Source organism: Vombatus ursinus, unplaced genomic scaffold (assembly GCF_900497805.2).
Source record: "Vombatus ursinus unplaced genomic scaffold, bare-nosed wombat genome assembly UNPS02009770.1, whole genome shotgun sequence".
In the NCBI taxonomy this organism is placed as follows: Eukaryota; Metazoa; Chordata; class Mammalia; order Diprotodontia; family Vombatidae; genus Vombatus; species Vombatus ursinus.
In genome coordinates, this window is record NW_020949548.1 from 15750501 (window position 1) to 15765795 (window position 15295).

Genomic DNA, 15295 nt, shown 5'->3' on the forward strand with positions numbered 1-15295 from the left:
GGTCAACCTGTTACATATACAAAAATAATAATAGTAACAATAACCAAACACAGTGCTGCATAGATTACATAGGTTTTCAAAGTACTTTACATGTATCACTAGATCCTCATGACCTGTTAAGGGAGATTTGATTATTATCCCCACTTTACAGAAGAGGGCACTAAGGTTCAGAGAGGTCAAATCACTTGCCTATCTAGCATCACATAGGTAGTTCTCTGACAAGAGCTATGACTGTAGCCGCTGCAGGAACAGTGGCCAGGCTGCTTATCTCTCAGGTGCTGCTGCCTAGGACAATGGCTGAGGGCACTGAGCTAGGAGCACTGCTAATCCCAAGGCTCTTGGGCTCTGAGTTCTGGGCTATCTCCATCAGAGCCTGAGGGGAGATGGTGGTTAGAGCGGTGGTAGTGGTGGTTTGCCTTGCCTGGCATTGCTTGCTGTCTCTCTCTCCCTTAGGAGTACTTGCTGCTTCAGCTCCAGCTGGCAGTAGGTGGGGATGGTTGACCTGTTCTCCACAGGAGTGGTTTCCCAGGATAATGGCTGAGGGCACTGTCCTGAAAGCATTGATATTCCCAAGGCTCTAGCATTCAGGGTCCTGGGATGTCTGCGTTAGTCTGAAGGAAGATGGGGGTGGTGCTGTGACTCACCTGGCACCTGATGGCTTGACTTCTCTAAACTTCTTTCTTCATCTCAAAAATGGGACTCCCAAAAACCTGTACCACCCACCTCCCAGGGCTGTTGTGGACCAAGTCCTTTGCAAACTAAAAAGCTATTTAAATGTCAGCTATTACCATTATAGGCAAACTAGCAAATAATTCCCATCTTTGGTATTGGTCTTTGGGCCGTATGATTTTTTTTACAAGATTGACTTTCTTACTAGTGTTTTATTTAGGTTAAAATTAAAATGAGCTTAACTTAGCACAGTGATGGTAAGGGGCAGGTTAAGAGTATGGTGGCCAGTAATCAAGAAGTTTTAAGAACAGAAATGAGAGGCCATATCCTTTCATTCAGTGACCTCACTGGTGGGAACATACCCTAAGGATGTTAATGACAAGTGGGAAGACCTGACAATACAAAAATATTTGCAGCACTGTTATTTATAATATCGAAAAACTGTTAACTATGCAAATATCCATTGACTGAGGGATGGTAGGATCTATTCCCTAGGATTGGAAAGTATTTCCATCTTACCTTTGCCTCTCAGATGGCCCAATTTCCTTTAAAGCTCATGTGCCATCTTCTACTTTTATATCTCCCCCAACCACAATTTACCTTTTAATATATTACAAAGAAAGATGAATGGGGTCATATATAAAAATAACAAAACTGGGTGATGTACACAGATCAGTAGAAAACAAACAAGATGTTAATGTCCTTGTGATTCCTACTCATAAAAAACAAATTTGGAGGGCTTAAATTTTTTTTTTTTTGGTTAGGCAATCGAGGTTAGGTGACTTGCCTAGGGTCATACAGCTTAGTGTCAAGTGTCTCAGGCCAGATTTGAACTCGGGTCCTCCTGACTCCAAGGCCAGAGCTCTATCCACCATGCTACCTAGCTGCCCCAAGGGCTTAAATTCTTTAAAAATTTTTAAACATAATTTCTATGATGTTTACTAGAATGATGGCTATCCCCTTTAGAAAAATTTTTTTTTTTTTTAAAGAATCATCTTCAGATAATTGGGTGTTTCCTCCCACCCCAGACCCCCTATTCCAAACTACGGCTATGTCCTTACTGTCAGGCTGGTCAAGGGATATCCAGCCTCGCTGCCCTGCTACCCTCATTTGAGGGCTGAGAATTAAGCTGATGGTATATTCTTTTCCCCTTTCAGTTCAGCAAATTTCAAGAAAATTAAAATCACACACATTAACTCTGACTATGGATATGGCAAGTGACAAAGTGTTTTTGTTGAAGGTGACAAAGAAAAAAAATACGATAATCAGTTGAAACAATTTTATTTCACAGTTGCCTTTAAAACCTTAAAGACAATATGGTCTTCATATAAAAACAGTAGTGCTGATATCCCATTCTTTCTAGAAAATGATTACATCCTCCCTCTTAAAGAAAATGCACCCAGTTATAACCTTTTAGTTAGGTTTCTTGGAAAAATCCTTCCAGGGCTGATTCCTAAGAACATCTCATTCTGTGACTGCATCTGACTGAAAGCGTGGATAATAACTGGCATATGGACAGAAGTGTTCCTTTTAGATTTGCTAACACAGACAGACTGGCTTATACAGATCAGTGCTCCATGGGTTCGTCAGCCTTCTCTGCAGGTTCATCAGCAGGCTGAGCAGGCTGAAGGGGAAAACACAAAGAATACATTAAGTCAACAGTAACCAAACAGCAGGCAGTTCATTCCATGTAAGTAAACAAAGCCACATTCTGAATTACATTGCGTGGTTTTTCTTTTGTAAAATTATACATTTATCAAATACTGACAACAATCAAAGCCTGACAACAAACTTCGACTAACACATCACATGGATGACTCCCACTTAGTCTTATTGTTCACTTTGATCTCACCTCCTGTCTTTTTCTTCTGTTATTTTCCTTCTTATATTAACATAAGTACTTTTTCATTCCTACAGGAAACTACTTTAAACATTCCTATCAAAACAGAATTTACATCTACCTATTTCTTAATCATCATTTAGTTTGTAATTTGATTATATTTCTGCAAGAAGTTAGAAAAATCTTTCTCTGTGGGCTACAAGATATTTTCTTATGAAGGACATGTTAGAAAAGAAAGTCTTGTTTGCAAGCAGCTCCATGACCTACCTGTGCTTTTCTCTGTGGTCTTTCTTCAAGACCTTCCAGGAAAGGAGACACGTCATCATCATCATAGATTGTGAACTCCAAGTCTTTCCCAACAATTCCAATGGAAACATTCTGGGAAGCAGAATTTCAAAAATATCAAGACACTGTGTAAGCTATGAAATCCCTCGTTAAACTGGTATTAAACTGACCACTCCATCTGGAGATGGAAACAAAATGCATGAATCATGCCAAGACGCACCTGGTTAAGAAAACAAGGAAATTCTTTATTGCATTTAATGGGTTTTGCTTCATTATTAAAAAAAAAAAAAAAAAGTGGATGGTCTGGAAAGAGACAGTTTTACAAAAAATAAAAATCCATTTAAAAAATTTGATGATTTATAAAGTTATATTTTTTAAAAAATTTCTCACTATATCTAGATGTATTTTTTCCTGATTTTTGTCAAATATTAGATAATTGTGAAATATACCAACCACTTCATATGAAACTTTTTCAATTATTAATATCTAGCAAATGGAACAACCTTTTTGATTTATCAGCTAAAAGAAATTTTGGATAGAAACGCACAGAATTAATGGAAAAAAATCTAGGACTCGCTACAACATTAGAAAGACCATAATAATAATTCATCATAAAAAACTTTAAAGTGTACACTGTATGTTCTCATGAAAGCCCTTGCTTGGGAAATTGAGACCCAGGCAGGTTAAGTGTTTCCCTCAATTATGGTCATCTAGTTAGTAATAAGGTAAGTATGAATGGAGGGTATTTGGGGATGGAAGGCACAACTATCAAAACTATATGGTGAGAAGCCAAGAAGCCAAGTTACCTCTTCCCAAGCTGAAAGAACTACATAATCGCTATTTCAGCACCAGTGAAATTTACCTTTGTAGTTAGGTCCTGTTCTGCAGGAAGTGTTTCTCGTAAGGCACGAAGACCATGTTTCACCAACTCATTCAAATTGCCTACAACGGGAAAACAAAGGATGTTGCTTTACTTTCCAAGTCAAACCTCTATTTATCAAGCCTGCCATCTTAAATCCATGTTTTGCTCAAATATTTAGCACTTTTTGGGCAAACCAGCAACCAAAATCAACAACTAGTCACAAGTACTTTACACAAAAAATCATGAAGATCACCTAATAATCAAGATTGGGATTGCCTTCTGGAGAAAACACTTGATGGTTTCTTCAGTTTGTTTTAACTATGCTAGGTTAAACTGAAGTCCTGTAAGACACACTCTATATAACCGAGCCACACAAATGAGCCGGCCAGGTGAGCGTTGCCTCTTCAACTTGCTTCTCTAATTCCCCTCAGTTCTTACTAAGTTCTCTCCAAGGTGCCCATAAATGTGAAGAACAAAATGGGCTCAGTTTAAAAAAGAAATCAGACAAAAGGCTCAGGGAAATGGAATAAGCTCTGCCTCTGCCCCTTGCTTTCCCACTCCTCTTCCCTCCCCCCTCTAAAGGGAAGTAGAGCTTTGGTCAATCTCATCTCTTCTCTCTCCTTTTCACTTGTGGTGGGCTGGACGGTGCTGATTATGGCCAGAATGTGGGCCTGGCGAGCAGTGGGAGCAGAACCTCAGGCTTCGGGAAGGGCCTCTGGCGACAGAGTAAAGACCTGAGTAGGCAGGGGCAAGGAAAGGAAGGGAGGCCCTATCTGTGGCAGGACACTTCAGCACTGGGAATCTTTTTCTAAGGCTCATTATCTTCTTCATTAAGGAGACTGTAGCTTTTACCCTCTTATTAAGGAGCTGAAAAAGAACAAGCCTATGACTTACAGTCACTGAACTTGGACATACACCTCTCCAAGTAAGTACGGGCCGACTGGGAGCGGGCTCCAATGGACATAGCCCGACAGTCAAAGTAGTTTGCAGACGGGCAGGTTTGGAAGATGTGAGGACCCATATCCTGCAGAAAGGAAAATATGTTAACTGCTTCAGTTAGATGTGTATGAAAAGAAATTCCATGATGTTTATGATAAGTTTAGGTACAGTGGTATTAAAAGGTATACTGACAAGCTTTTAATTTCTTAAACACAAAGTACATGGTAATTTTACATTTTGCAATCTGGAAAAAAGATAAAAACAAATACTATTTTGCTTAAATAATTTTGTAGACAGACTACAAATGCCTCAAAAGGAGACAAATTACAGAAAACCCCCAACCAGAGTTAGCCAGTTTTGTTTTTGTTTTGCAAGAAATATGTAGGGCTTGTGTATAAAACATGCTGGCACCAGAGGGTTTAGTATTAAAAAAAAAAAAAAAAGGCCCTGCTACACTAGCCCACCACCCCAACTTTTGGTGTGTATGCACTCAGCTCAAGCAGCTAGGTGGTGCAGAGGACAGATCACTGAACCTGAAGTCAGGAAGGCCTGAGTTCAAATCTTGCCTCAGACACTTGGTAGCTAAGTGATTCTGACCAAGTCACTTAACTGCTGCCTGTCTCAGTTTCCCCATCTGTAAACTGAGGATATTAACAGCACCTACCACCCAGCGTTGCTGTTGTAAGAATCAAATGAGATAATAACTGTAAAGTACTATGAAAATTGCTAGCTATTATTATAATTGCTAGTAAGTGTCTATTATTCCATGTAATTACCAATGAAGTTCAGAATGGCAGTTCAAATGTAACAAAATATCCAACATTAAGAATTCAGTTTTTTTCTCCAGGATACTGTCCCTACTATAGCAGAAAAGTAGACTTGCAGTTCAGAAAGATTTTCAATAAGAGTGGTTGAAACAAACAAACTAAATTTTTGTCTGGTTAAAATGCATCTTAATAAAAATTCAATTAAACTACCCAGCCCATTCTCTTAACATTTCAGTTAAGTAAAGTTTGAATGTGCCTTTTTGCTTCAGACAGTGGTTACCATACATGTGAATAGGTTAAAGATCTGAGATTTCTGTCCTCAGCACAAGGCCTTCTGGTGTGGGAACTCCTTCCACCTGCTTCATTATGACTTACCAGAAAAGTCCAAGGGAGTTGCCTCAGGCACACAGGACTAAGGTGATTTGCCTAATGGCCACAGGGCCAGTAAGGGTAAGAGGCAGGATCTAAACCTGAACCTTGCTGACTCTAAGCTCAGTACTCTATCCGTAACACCACATTGCCTCTGATATATATACAAAATGTTATTATAATTACGAGAGAGACCACTTTATAAAGCAAAGCTACTTCAAACAGTTAATTTCACTCAATGGAAATGAGTCTGTACTTACGTCATACCCAGCGATGAGCAGTCCCACGCCATATGGTCTGCGGCCATAACGCTGGGTCGGTATCTGGGTCTCTTAAGTCTAGTTAAAGACTTTTTCCTGATGTGGATGAGCTGACTATGTTTCTTTTTGAGATGCCTTCCTTAATCTAAGGAAAGATCTGACTCTAGGGATGTCATGTTTAGCTCTTAAATTTTATACCATCTTTACAACAAACAATAAAGGTCCCCCTAATGTAGAGTTTCCATTTTTGGAATCATCTCATTTTTAATTTGATAAAACACAATGATCTGAGTCCTCTCTTTAGACTGAAATTCCACATTTTGTGTTCTTCATCAAACAAAAGCATAAATCCCTAAGAACTCTCTTTTCTCATGAAGGATGGATGCCATTACATGGTGCTGTGTTTTCAGGAAGCATGGATATCATGCACTATTTGGGATGGTCTGCTCGGATTAAAAATCTCCAGTTTTCACACAGCTCCAGGAACAGCGTGTACATACGTATGCACATGCAGGATTCTAGGGAACGTTAGTCGTTTTCAGAGATGTGGACAGAAGCAACTAAATCCCTTGTCTTAAAACACATTCACAATCTATTGTACATTACCCTCCATGTTCATACCCATAATTATTAACACAAAAAGATACTGCTTCCAATCAGAGACACTAGGCGAGACACAGGAAGAGGTCTGTCAAACACAAATCTGGAATCCAGACACTCCTGACGCATGAAGTTGCTAGAAAACAAACAAGAAAACTAGAATTTTAGATCCCAAGACAGTTTCCTCAGATTAATACATTAGTTTAACCACATGGCTTTGGGGGATTTTTTTCAGACTCACAGGAATCAGGGAGATTCCCTTTCTCAAATTGCCTTTTGAAGCCAAGAGGTCAGAAATATTATATCAAATAAAATTAAATGCACTCAATATTCCAGACCAGGCATTCCTTACCTGGAGTTCATAGATCCTTGAAGGCGTTGATGTGAATTTAGATGGGAAAAAAATTACATCTTTATTTTCAGTAACCTCTAAATGACATTTAGCATTTCTGTCAATTATTTTACATCATTATTCTGGGAAGGGGTCCATTGGTTTCACCAGACTGACAAAGGGGTCTGGGACTCAATAAAAGGTGAAAAACTCCTGTTCTGGACCTACCAGGGCAGATTGTCTCCACTTGAGAGTTCTAAGAGAACTAAAAAAGGAAACTATCAAGAGTGGCTGGAAGGTGTTACCAAGAGTGTGGCCACTCCTGTCTTTCTGATGCTCCTATCCAAAAGAAGAGTGTTAGGGGATAGATGGAAGAACCTACTGCTATGCCTGACAATACCTAAGTAAACAACTCATCCAAGGGAAAGGCAACAACATGATTTTGAAAGAGAAAAATAATTTCTGACTAATCTGCTTAAGTTTTTTAATAGGACAAAAATTGCCCTGGTTTTCCCCCTGCCAAGGTCACTCTCATTGTCAATAGCTATACCCACGGTTCTCTCCTGGGTCTGTTCCCCTCAACTCTACCTGCTGTGGAGATCTTCCTGCCTTCCATGGGTTCAAATATCATCTCTTTGCTGATGACTCCTGAATCTACATATCAAGCCTCAGTTTTTCTTCTGACCTCCAGAACCACATTACCAGCTGCTTGCTGGGTACTGATTAGAGAATAACGCACTGGACCCGGAGTCAGGGATACCTGGGTTCTGATCCCACCTTAGAAACTTCCTTAGCGATATGACTCCAGACAAGTCACAACTTCTCTAGGCCTCAGTTTCCCTCACCTGTAAAATGAAGAGTGGGACTCAACCTCTGAGGCCTCTTCCAGCTCTAAATCTCCTATGTCTATGTAAAAATGGCTATCGTCTTTTCCCCCAAACTCCCCTCCTTGCCAACTTCTATATTTCTGTTGAGGGTATGGCTCAGCTCCAAAGTCTAGGAGTCACCTTTGATTCTTGGCTCTTCCTCAATCCCCAGGTGTTGTCTGTTCTTTCTCCAAAGCACTTACACACCATCCCCTTCTCACTGCTCGCTAAGCCATCACCTTGGTTCAGCTTTTCATCATCTTTCCTGGACTACAGCAATACTCCCCGAGCTGATCCCTCTCTTCAGCAGATCCCTTCCCCTATCCACCCTCCGTAAAGATGCCAAACTAATATTCTTGACATACAGGATGGAATGTGTCTGCTCCTCTCAAGAACTTTCAGTGGCTCCCTACTGCCTCCATTATCAGACACAAAGTCCTTCACAATCTGACTATAACCTATCTTTCCAGACTACGATCATGTCCCTCCCCCCATTCACAATACACTCCAACCAGACCAGCCCACGGCCAGCATTCCTCCTCCTCTCCTGCCCCTGGGCCCAGAAAGCTCTTCCTCCTCACCTCTGCCCTTTGGGATTCTTACGGCTCCCCGAGGCCCAGCTGAAGAGCCATTACCTTCATGAGGTCTTTGATCACGCTCTCTCTCAACCTCAAAGCGCACCATTCCTTTGTGCGGCTTTTATATTTACTTATGGAAGCTTCTTGAGGGCAGGGACTGTTTTGTTTTTGTATCCTCAGTCCCTGGCAGGTGCTTTTTACTGATGGGTGCTTAGTAAATGCTTGTGGAATGGGATCGGAAAGTATGTACACGTACAGAGACAACCGTGATCCAGGGCCTGTGATACACAATGCCCTTGGCTGGTTCCTATGAGGGTACGAAGGAACAGAAAACAGGGATGGCCCTGTGCACTCAAGGAATTCAGCTAGATTAGTGGAAGGAGCAGCAAGCACCCAGGTAAAGATGTTCCAAATTAGAATAGGATATGAGAAATACAAAGTACTATGTGATCAGAGGACGAATCAAAGCCTCCGATAAAAGAAGGTGCTATGGGCTTGTTGGGGATAGGTGAGTGGTTCAGGAGACTGAGCAGAGATACAAAAACACTTCTCCACTCCAGAGATCACCCACCCCAGAGACTAGTGTTAGGGCTGGATTTATTTCTAATTTTTATAAATAATCTTGAAGAAGAAAGTACACAGATAACTTTCCAAGTTTGCAGCTCACACTGAAATCTCCTAGGAGTAAAATGCTAAGTCATAGTGGGGGGGGGGGGGGGTGTGTGTGTGTGTGTGTGTGTGTGTGTGTGTGTGTGTGTGTGTGTGTGTGTGTGTGTGTGTGTGTGTGTGTGTGTGGCAATCAGGGTTAAGTGACTTGCCCAAGGTCACACAGCCAGCACGTATTGAGCACACAGCGGTATGCTAGAAGTTCTCAATCAACACTGGCTGAATTTTATTGAATAAACCGTAGGAAGCTCTCCTGAGGATGTGTGAACAGGCAGAAGAATAGCAGACAAGCTTCATGTGGAGCAGTGAAGTATGTTTAAAGAAAACTATTCCAGGTTATACTCATTAAAAATACAGCTGAGGAAAGGGGCAGAGGAGCCACTGCTGAGAGTTCTTTAGGCATCAGCTCAATGTGCTGCTGTGGCCAAGATAAAGCCAACATTTGAGTGTTTCTTGCTAGCCATTGGATTGATAAAAAGTTTAGCTAAGACAGAGGCCCTGGCCAAGAAAATGCTGGGCATCAGCAAAACTTGGGAACCAGGGGAAAAAAAAAACAAACAAACCCAAAGCAGATGACACTGTGATCCTATCTGTGTAGGAAACCATGGTATATTTGCCTTACACGAACAATTTTAGCTGCTGCATCTTAACAAAGGGGCTGCTGTTGATCCTCTGTTTTCAAAGAGGACCAATGACATCATGGGTGATATCTTGATTCCTGGGAGAACTGGATTTAAGTGAGGCAGAGCTGTACAAAGTCATCAGCTTCACTATCTCTTCCTGAGTCATCAAAGTCTAGTGGCAGGACAAAAGTCAGAACAACTGTCAATGGCCTGGGATACAGTGGATGACACTGGCATCTTTAATGCCTGACCAAGCTCTAAGTGCTCCAAAGCACCTACTTCAGCTGCCTTCACGGCCATTGGAACAAACTGTTCTCATGTGCCAGTTCCTTAGGGGCAAGTCCTCACATGCTGGGGTAGACACCCCCCTAACTCACAGATGGGAGTGAAGCCTCATGGTTATCGTCACCCTGCTCTGGCCCGTCTGTTGAGACAGTTTTAGTGAGGTGTGGTCCTGCTTATGCTACGGCTTCTTGGGGCCACTGATGGGAGCTGGATGAAGGTGGATACGACAGGTGCCCTGAAAAGGGGTCAGCAAGCCCTCACACAAGAGGCGCTCGTCCTGCCTGAACACCATGGAAAGAAGGTCCAGAAAAAAGCAGTTGAAGAGATCAACAAAGCAACACAGTAGGAAAAAAATGCTAGACCAGGAGTCAGGAGCCCTGACTTACAATACCATCTCTGTCACTAATCAATTACATGACTGGATAAATTGCAAGAAGATTGGACTAAAACTCTATAATTCTACGAAGAGTACTTTGCCTAAGGATGTACTAAAAATGGTCAAAACTTAGATGTGGAAAGGTGGATAAGACAAAAAGGATATGAACAGTCTCCAGAACTATAGCCCAAGTACCCTAAAACTCAAAAAGACTAAACACAGACTTCTCTGATAAATCCCAGAAAAATAGGGAGCAACCTTTGAAGCTTGAAAGCATTAGTTTCTCTGGCATTCTAGAATACTATCTGAATTGTCCCGCATGGTCCTCTAAGAATGTGCTCCTTTAGAGGGTGGCAAAACAAACTGTTGAAAATATAAATGATATGTAACAAATGTTTATGATATACAGACACACATAGGCCCAAGGAGAGTTTATATGATAACCTCTTATGGATCTGTCATCCATGAATTTAAGTGAGGCCAGGAATATCTGGAAAAAAATTTCAATCTTTTGAAGACAACCATGCCCTCCCACAATCCTTCTCTTGGTGCTAATGTCAAAGTGAACGAAGTGTTTGTCTGATGCAAAATGATATTTCTAAAAACAGAGATATTCTGTATCATCCAAAATATTTCTGGTAAATGAGTCCTCTGCATTTCAAAATGTAATCTGGACTAATTTTACAGCTGCAGAGAAATAAACTATTGACTAAATGATATATATTCACCTAGTTATTCTCAAAAATAAATAGGTGAATAAAGTGGCATGCTTCTGTGTGTGTGTGTGTGTGTGTGTGTGTTGAAGACAAAAACTTTTGTTGCCTGGATTGAGATGAAAACTAACATTAGGCTTCCATCTAACTTTCTATTACTAAGATGAATGACTTGAATACATGTCTCTGCCTTGATTGCTATTTGAAAATTTGTTGATCCTGACTCCGTAAGTAAAATGTAAACATATATTGGACACATTTTATTTCTAAAAATAAGTTTTGATATTTCTTTGGGCAGAGTCAAAAAGTAAAAAAGAAATCAAACAAGACAGATCCAACTTGCTCACTATCTGTCTGGTTGACCTGGAGGAAGGGGAAGCTCTCTTCTAGCAATATTTAAATAGAGTTGTCATCATCCTGGGCTTAATGCTACACTCCTATGGCAGCTCTAGGCTGGCATCAATGACTTTACCATTTAATTAGGAAACTACTAAAGCCACAGCCCTCCATAACCAGCCAGGTCCCAGGATTTCACCTATTCTCTGCTGTGACCATCAAGCAGAATGAGAACCTCTCTATCTACCCTGCCACTGCACACATATACACTCTCCTCTACCTCTTGCTGATGGGTGGATAAGCATCACCACTGTGAAGGGTGCAACAACCTACTGCCCTATGGCTCTACTTGGAACCTCGAGATTCTCTGGCACCATGTGCTCACCTGTGCTCATCAGCTCCCTCCCTTTCCTCATCCCCATCCCACTCCATCTTAATCTTCCACTGTACCCTCTGGAACTCTCATTCCATTGTTAACAAAATTCCTTTAGACCTGTGCTCTTCCAAGAAAAATGTACATGTAACACCCCCCCTCCCAGAGAATGCAAACTCTTTGAGGGGAGGTCCAGTTTCATCTTTATCTTTGCATTCCAGGTGCCCAGAACAGTTCTTGACACACAGTAGGTGCTTAATAAATCCTTGTCCAATTCTTGCTAAAGGTGGCAATCCTCTAAGTGTGTGACAGCTGTACATGGGACAGTTAGCACTGACACAGCACTCTGAGGTTTGCGAAGTGCTTTACACCTGTTATCTCACTTAATTTTTACAATAACCCTGTAAAGAGATGCTATTATCCACATGTTACAGATGAGGTGACTGAGGCTGAGAGAAGTCAAGCACCTCGTCCAGAGTCCCATAGCCAGTGGTCAAAATAATGCTAACCAATCCCATTTCTATAGCACCTACTCTGCGCCAGGCCCTGTGCTAAGTGCTTTTCAATGACTGTCTCATCGCATCCTCACCACAGCTCTGGGAGGCAGGTGCCATCATTAGGATGAGGAACCTGAGGCAAACCGGGATTAAATGACTTGCCCAGGGTTCCAAAGCTGGTAAAAGTCTGAGTCCAGATTTGAACTCAGGTCTCTCCCCCATCTACACAGGGTACCTCCCAAAGAGCTCTCAGGTGCAATCACACTTCTTCAAATGTCCACAGAATCATAGGATTTGGGTTTGGAACGAACTGCAGAGATCACCAAGAGGAGTGTCAAACTCCAACAGCTACAGGTCCCTGTGGATAGCATATCAACTTCTATTTCTCAATTACAACTGAATCTGGTTCAGGCAGGAGGCGGCCTGTGTGCACGATGCCTCTGATCTGGTCCAACTCCGTTAGCTTAGAGAGCATCTGGTGCCTGGCACTCTATCAAACTGCTTCCTTCTCCAGAGTAGTTACATAAAATCATTAGACGTGGTTTTGGCCATCTCTCAAAAACATAAATACTAATCTGAGTATCATTTGGCCAAACTTGTCGCCACACCATTTCAGAAATGAGATTATTATTCTAGCATGGAAATAGCCTAAAAAACATTCTGTACTCACCACAAGAGCCTAGCATCAGCAGTGAGCCCAGCAATTGAGATTCCAATATGATTATCAACATGGAGAATTTTTTTCTGATGAGCTGCCAATTCTGACTGTGCCCTCTACAAATGCAGAGACAGTAAAGAAAAAGAAAATAAACTTTAGTCTGTTATGGCTTACTCTGCAGTGAAATTTGAAGTTATAATGGTTTCTAAAAATGTGAAATATTGATTCTGAAAATTTGACTTTCTACTTTACTTACTTTCAAAGCAACCAGTACAGCATGGGTTTTGGATTTCAGGCCCACAGTAGCTGAGCCTTGTTTGACAGCTTCCATTGCATATTCTATTTGATGAATTCTGCCCTAAAAGAGAGGGAAAAAAAAGAAATGCTATTGATAAAAAATAGATATCCTAGAAAACTCTGTAACATAAGATTAGTGTGTTATTTTATAGTTGAATCAGGTCTTTTAATTTTTTGTATTAACTTTCATTTTAGTAATAAATATGAAGTTCCAGTAGAAATCTATCATCTTCCATTTACTCAATGAGATTATGCCATATGACAGGATCTCATGAGGTGTGTTTTGAATATACTCTTAATACCACCAAGATATTGCCAATAGTTGAAAAGGAAGGGAATGTTTTTTTTTTTTTACCTGAGGGCTCCAAACAGTGACATCATTGTCATACTGGTTTCGAAACTGAAAGCAAAGGAAACACTCCATTAAATATAAAAGGCATTACTGCAAATCTTAGCTATTGAACTGACAACACACAGCTTCTCTTTTTCTATTTAATTTTTAATATTAATTACAAAATATATTTATTTCATTTACTATTTCCCAATTGCATTAAAAAAACTTTTAACATTCATTTTTAAAAATTCTGAGTTCCAAATTCTCTCCCTCCCCTCCCTATCAAGAAGGCAATCAATATATTAATTGTACGTGTTAAGTCAAGTAAAACATCGCATGCTGCAAAACACATACCCTTTCTCAAATTTCTATCGTATCCTAACTCAGTTAACAGAATGCTTACAGGTTCACAGCATTCAGAGCTAGAAGGGATCTTAAGACATCAACTCCCCTGCTTTTAGAGAGGAAGAAGCTGGACTAGAGAGATTGTACCCTGCTCCAGGTCTCTTACATAGTAGTAGCCTACCTTTGTGTAACTGAACCTAGGTCCCCTAACTTGAAATCAGGAGCTCTTTTCATGCTACTATAAGGGTGCCCCAGGACAAAGGAGGAGTGAAAGGAAAAGCAGAATCCAGCCTGACTCTCAATTGTCTGAAAACCGAAACATCTGACCAGAAAGGAGGATGTCACTGGAGAATGCCACACAATAAGGGTCCCAATTCTTAAGTTTTCAGGAAACTGAGAGGCCGTGTCAATGGAAAAGAAGGAAACAGACAAGAGCAACCAACATCAATCCAGGTGTTTGAAAAGTCTCTGGGCCATCCTAAGTGCCTGCTCGGCAAAGATGCCCTATGACGGTGTCAGAAGCTTTCAGGGACCCCAGGGAGAGCATGACGGGCAGGTCTTCATGTAGAGGGAGCAAAATAAAACAGAGGGGGGAGGGGGAGGGAGTGTGGTGCAGTGGGGGGCAGGGGACTGAGGGGTGTCTGGGGCTCTGCCACCAATAACTCTGCTAGGTCACTGTGGGTTAGTCGTTTCCCTCTCTGGTCTGTTTCCTTTAATGAAAGTAATGATGATGATCATAGCTAACGTTTACACAGCGCTTCCTATGTGCCAGGCGCTTTACAATGACTATCTCCTTTGGGGGTGCAGGGGGGTTTCTTCTCCAAGGCTCTGGCAAGGCCCGAGGGATCAGAGATCTTTGGGGACAGTTACGAGGGTCTCTGGGTTAGACTCTTCCCCACTCTGGGTCTCACTTTCTCCGGAAGTCACAGGAGGATGGACAGGAAGGCTGGGGAGCAAAGCGGAGAACCCGCGGGGGGATGGGAGCGCACGGCCCCGGGGCAAACAGAACCCCTGGGGACGGAGGGACACCCGGGCGTTCCACCCGCGCTAGAGCCGGCGGGGCCCCCGGGGAAGGAGCCGAGGCCGAGGGCCCGGGGCCGCCGACGGGAGGGCGGGCAGGAGCAGGCCGCGGGCGCCGAGGCCGGGCTGGGCCGGCATCCGGGACGACGTGCTGAATCACGGCTTCCTCACCAGGCCGAGGAGGCCGGCCTGCTCCTGCCCGCCGGCTCTCCCCGGCCTCGGAGGGATGCGTTTGCCGACCCAGGCCTCCGGGGTCCCCCCAGGATCCCTCACCCACACCCCTTCCGCGCTCTTCCAGACGCACCATTTTCTCGGGGCTGGCGGAGCGGAGACCACCAGCGGAGCGGCGGGACCAGGCAAGGCGGCTGCTGCTGCTCGGCGCACGACACAGCGGGTCTGCGGGGCG

General features: G+C 42.4%; 1 protein-coding gene across 1 annotated transcript; it reads right to left on the reverse strand.

Moving 5' to 3' along the window:
* Nucleotides 1-1933: 1933 nt before the first annotated feature.
* Nucleotides 1934-15295, reverse strand: PSMA1 (proteasome subunit alpha 1). The gene is made up of 10 exons (XM_027852689.1): nucleotides 15194-15295; nucleotides 13546-13590; nucleotides 13150-13251; nucleotides 12906-13009; nucleotides 6639-6727; nucleotides 5992-6062; nucleotides 4551-4680; nucleotides 3657-3736; nucleotides 2777-2887; nucleotides 1934-2293 (listed from the first exon to the last, which is right to left on the reverse strand). Exons 1-10 carry the CDS (start codon nucleotides 15194-15196, stop codon nucleotides 2237-2239), a joined length of 792 nt encoding a protein of 263 aa, XP_027708490.1. The 5' UTR covers nucleotides 15197-15295; the 3' UTR covers nucleotides 1934-2236.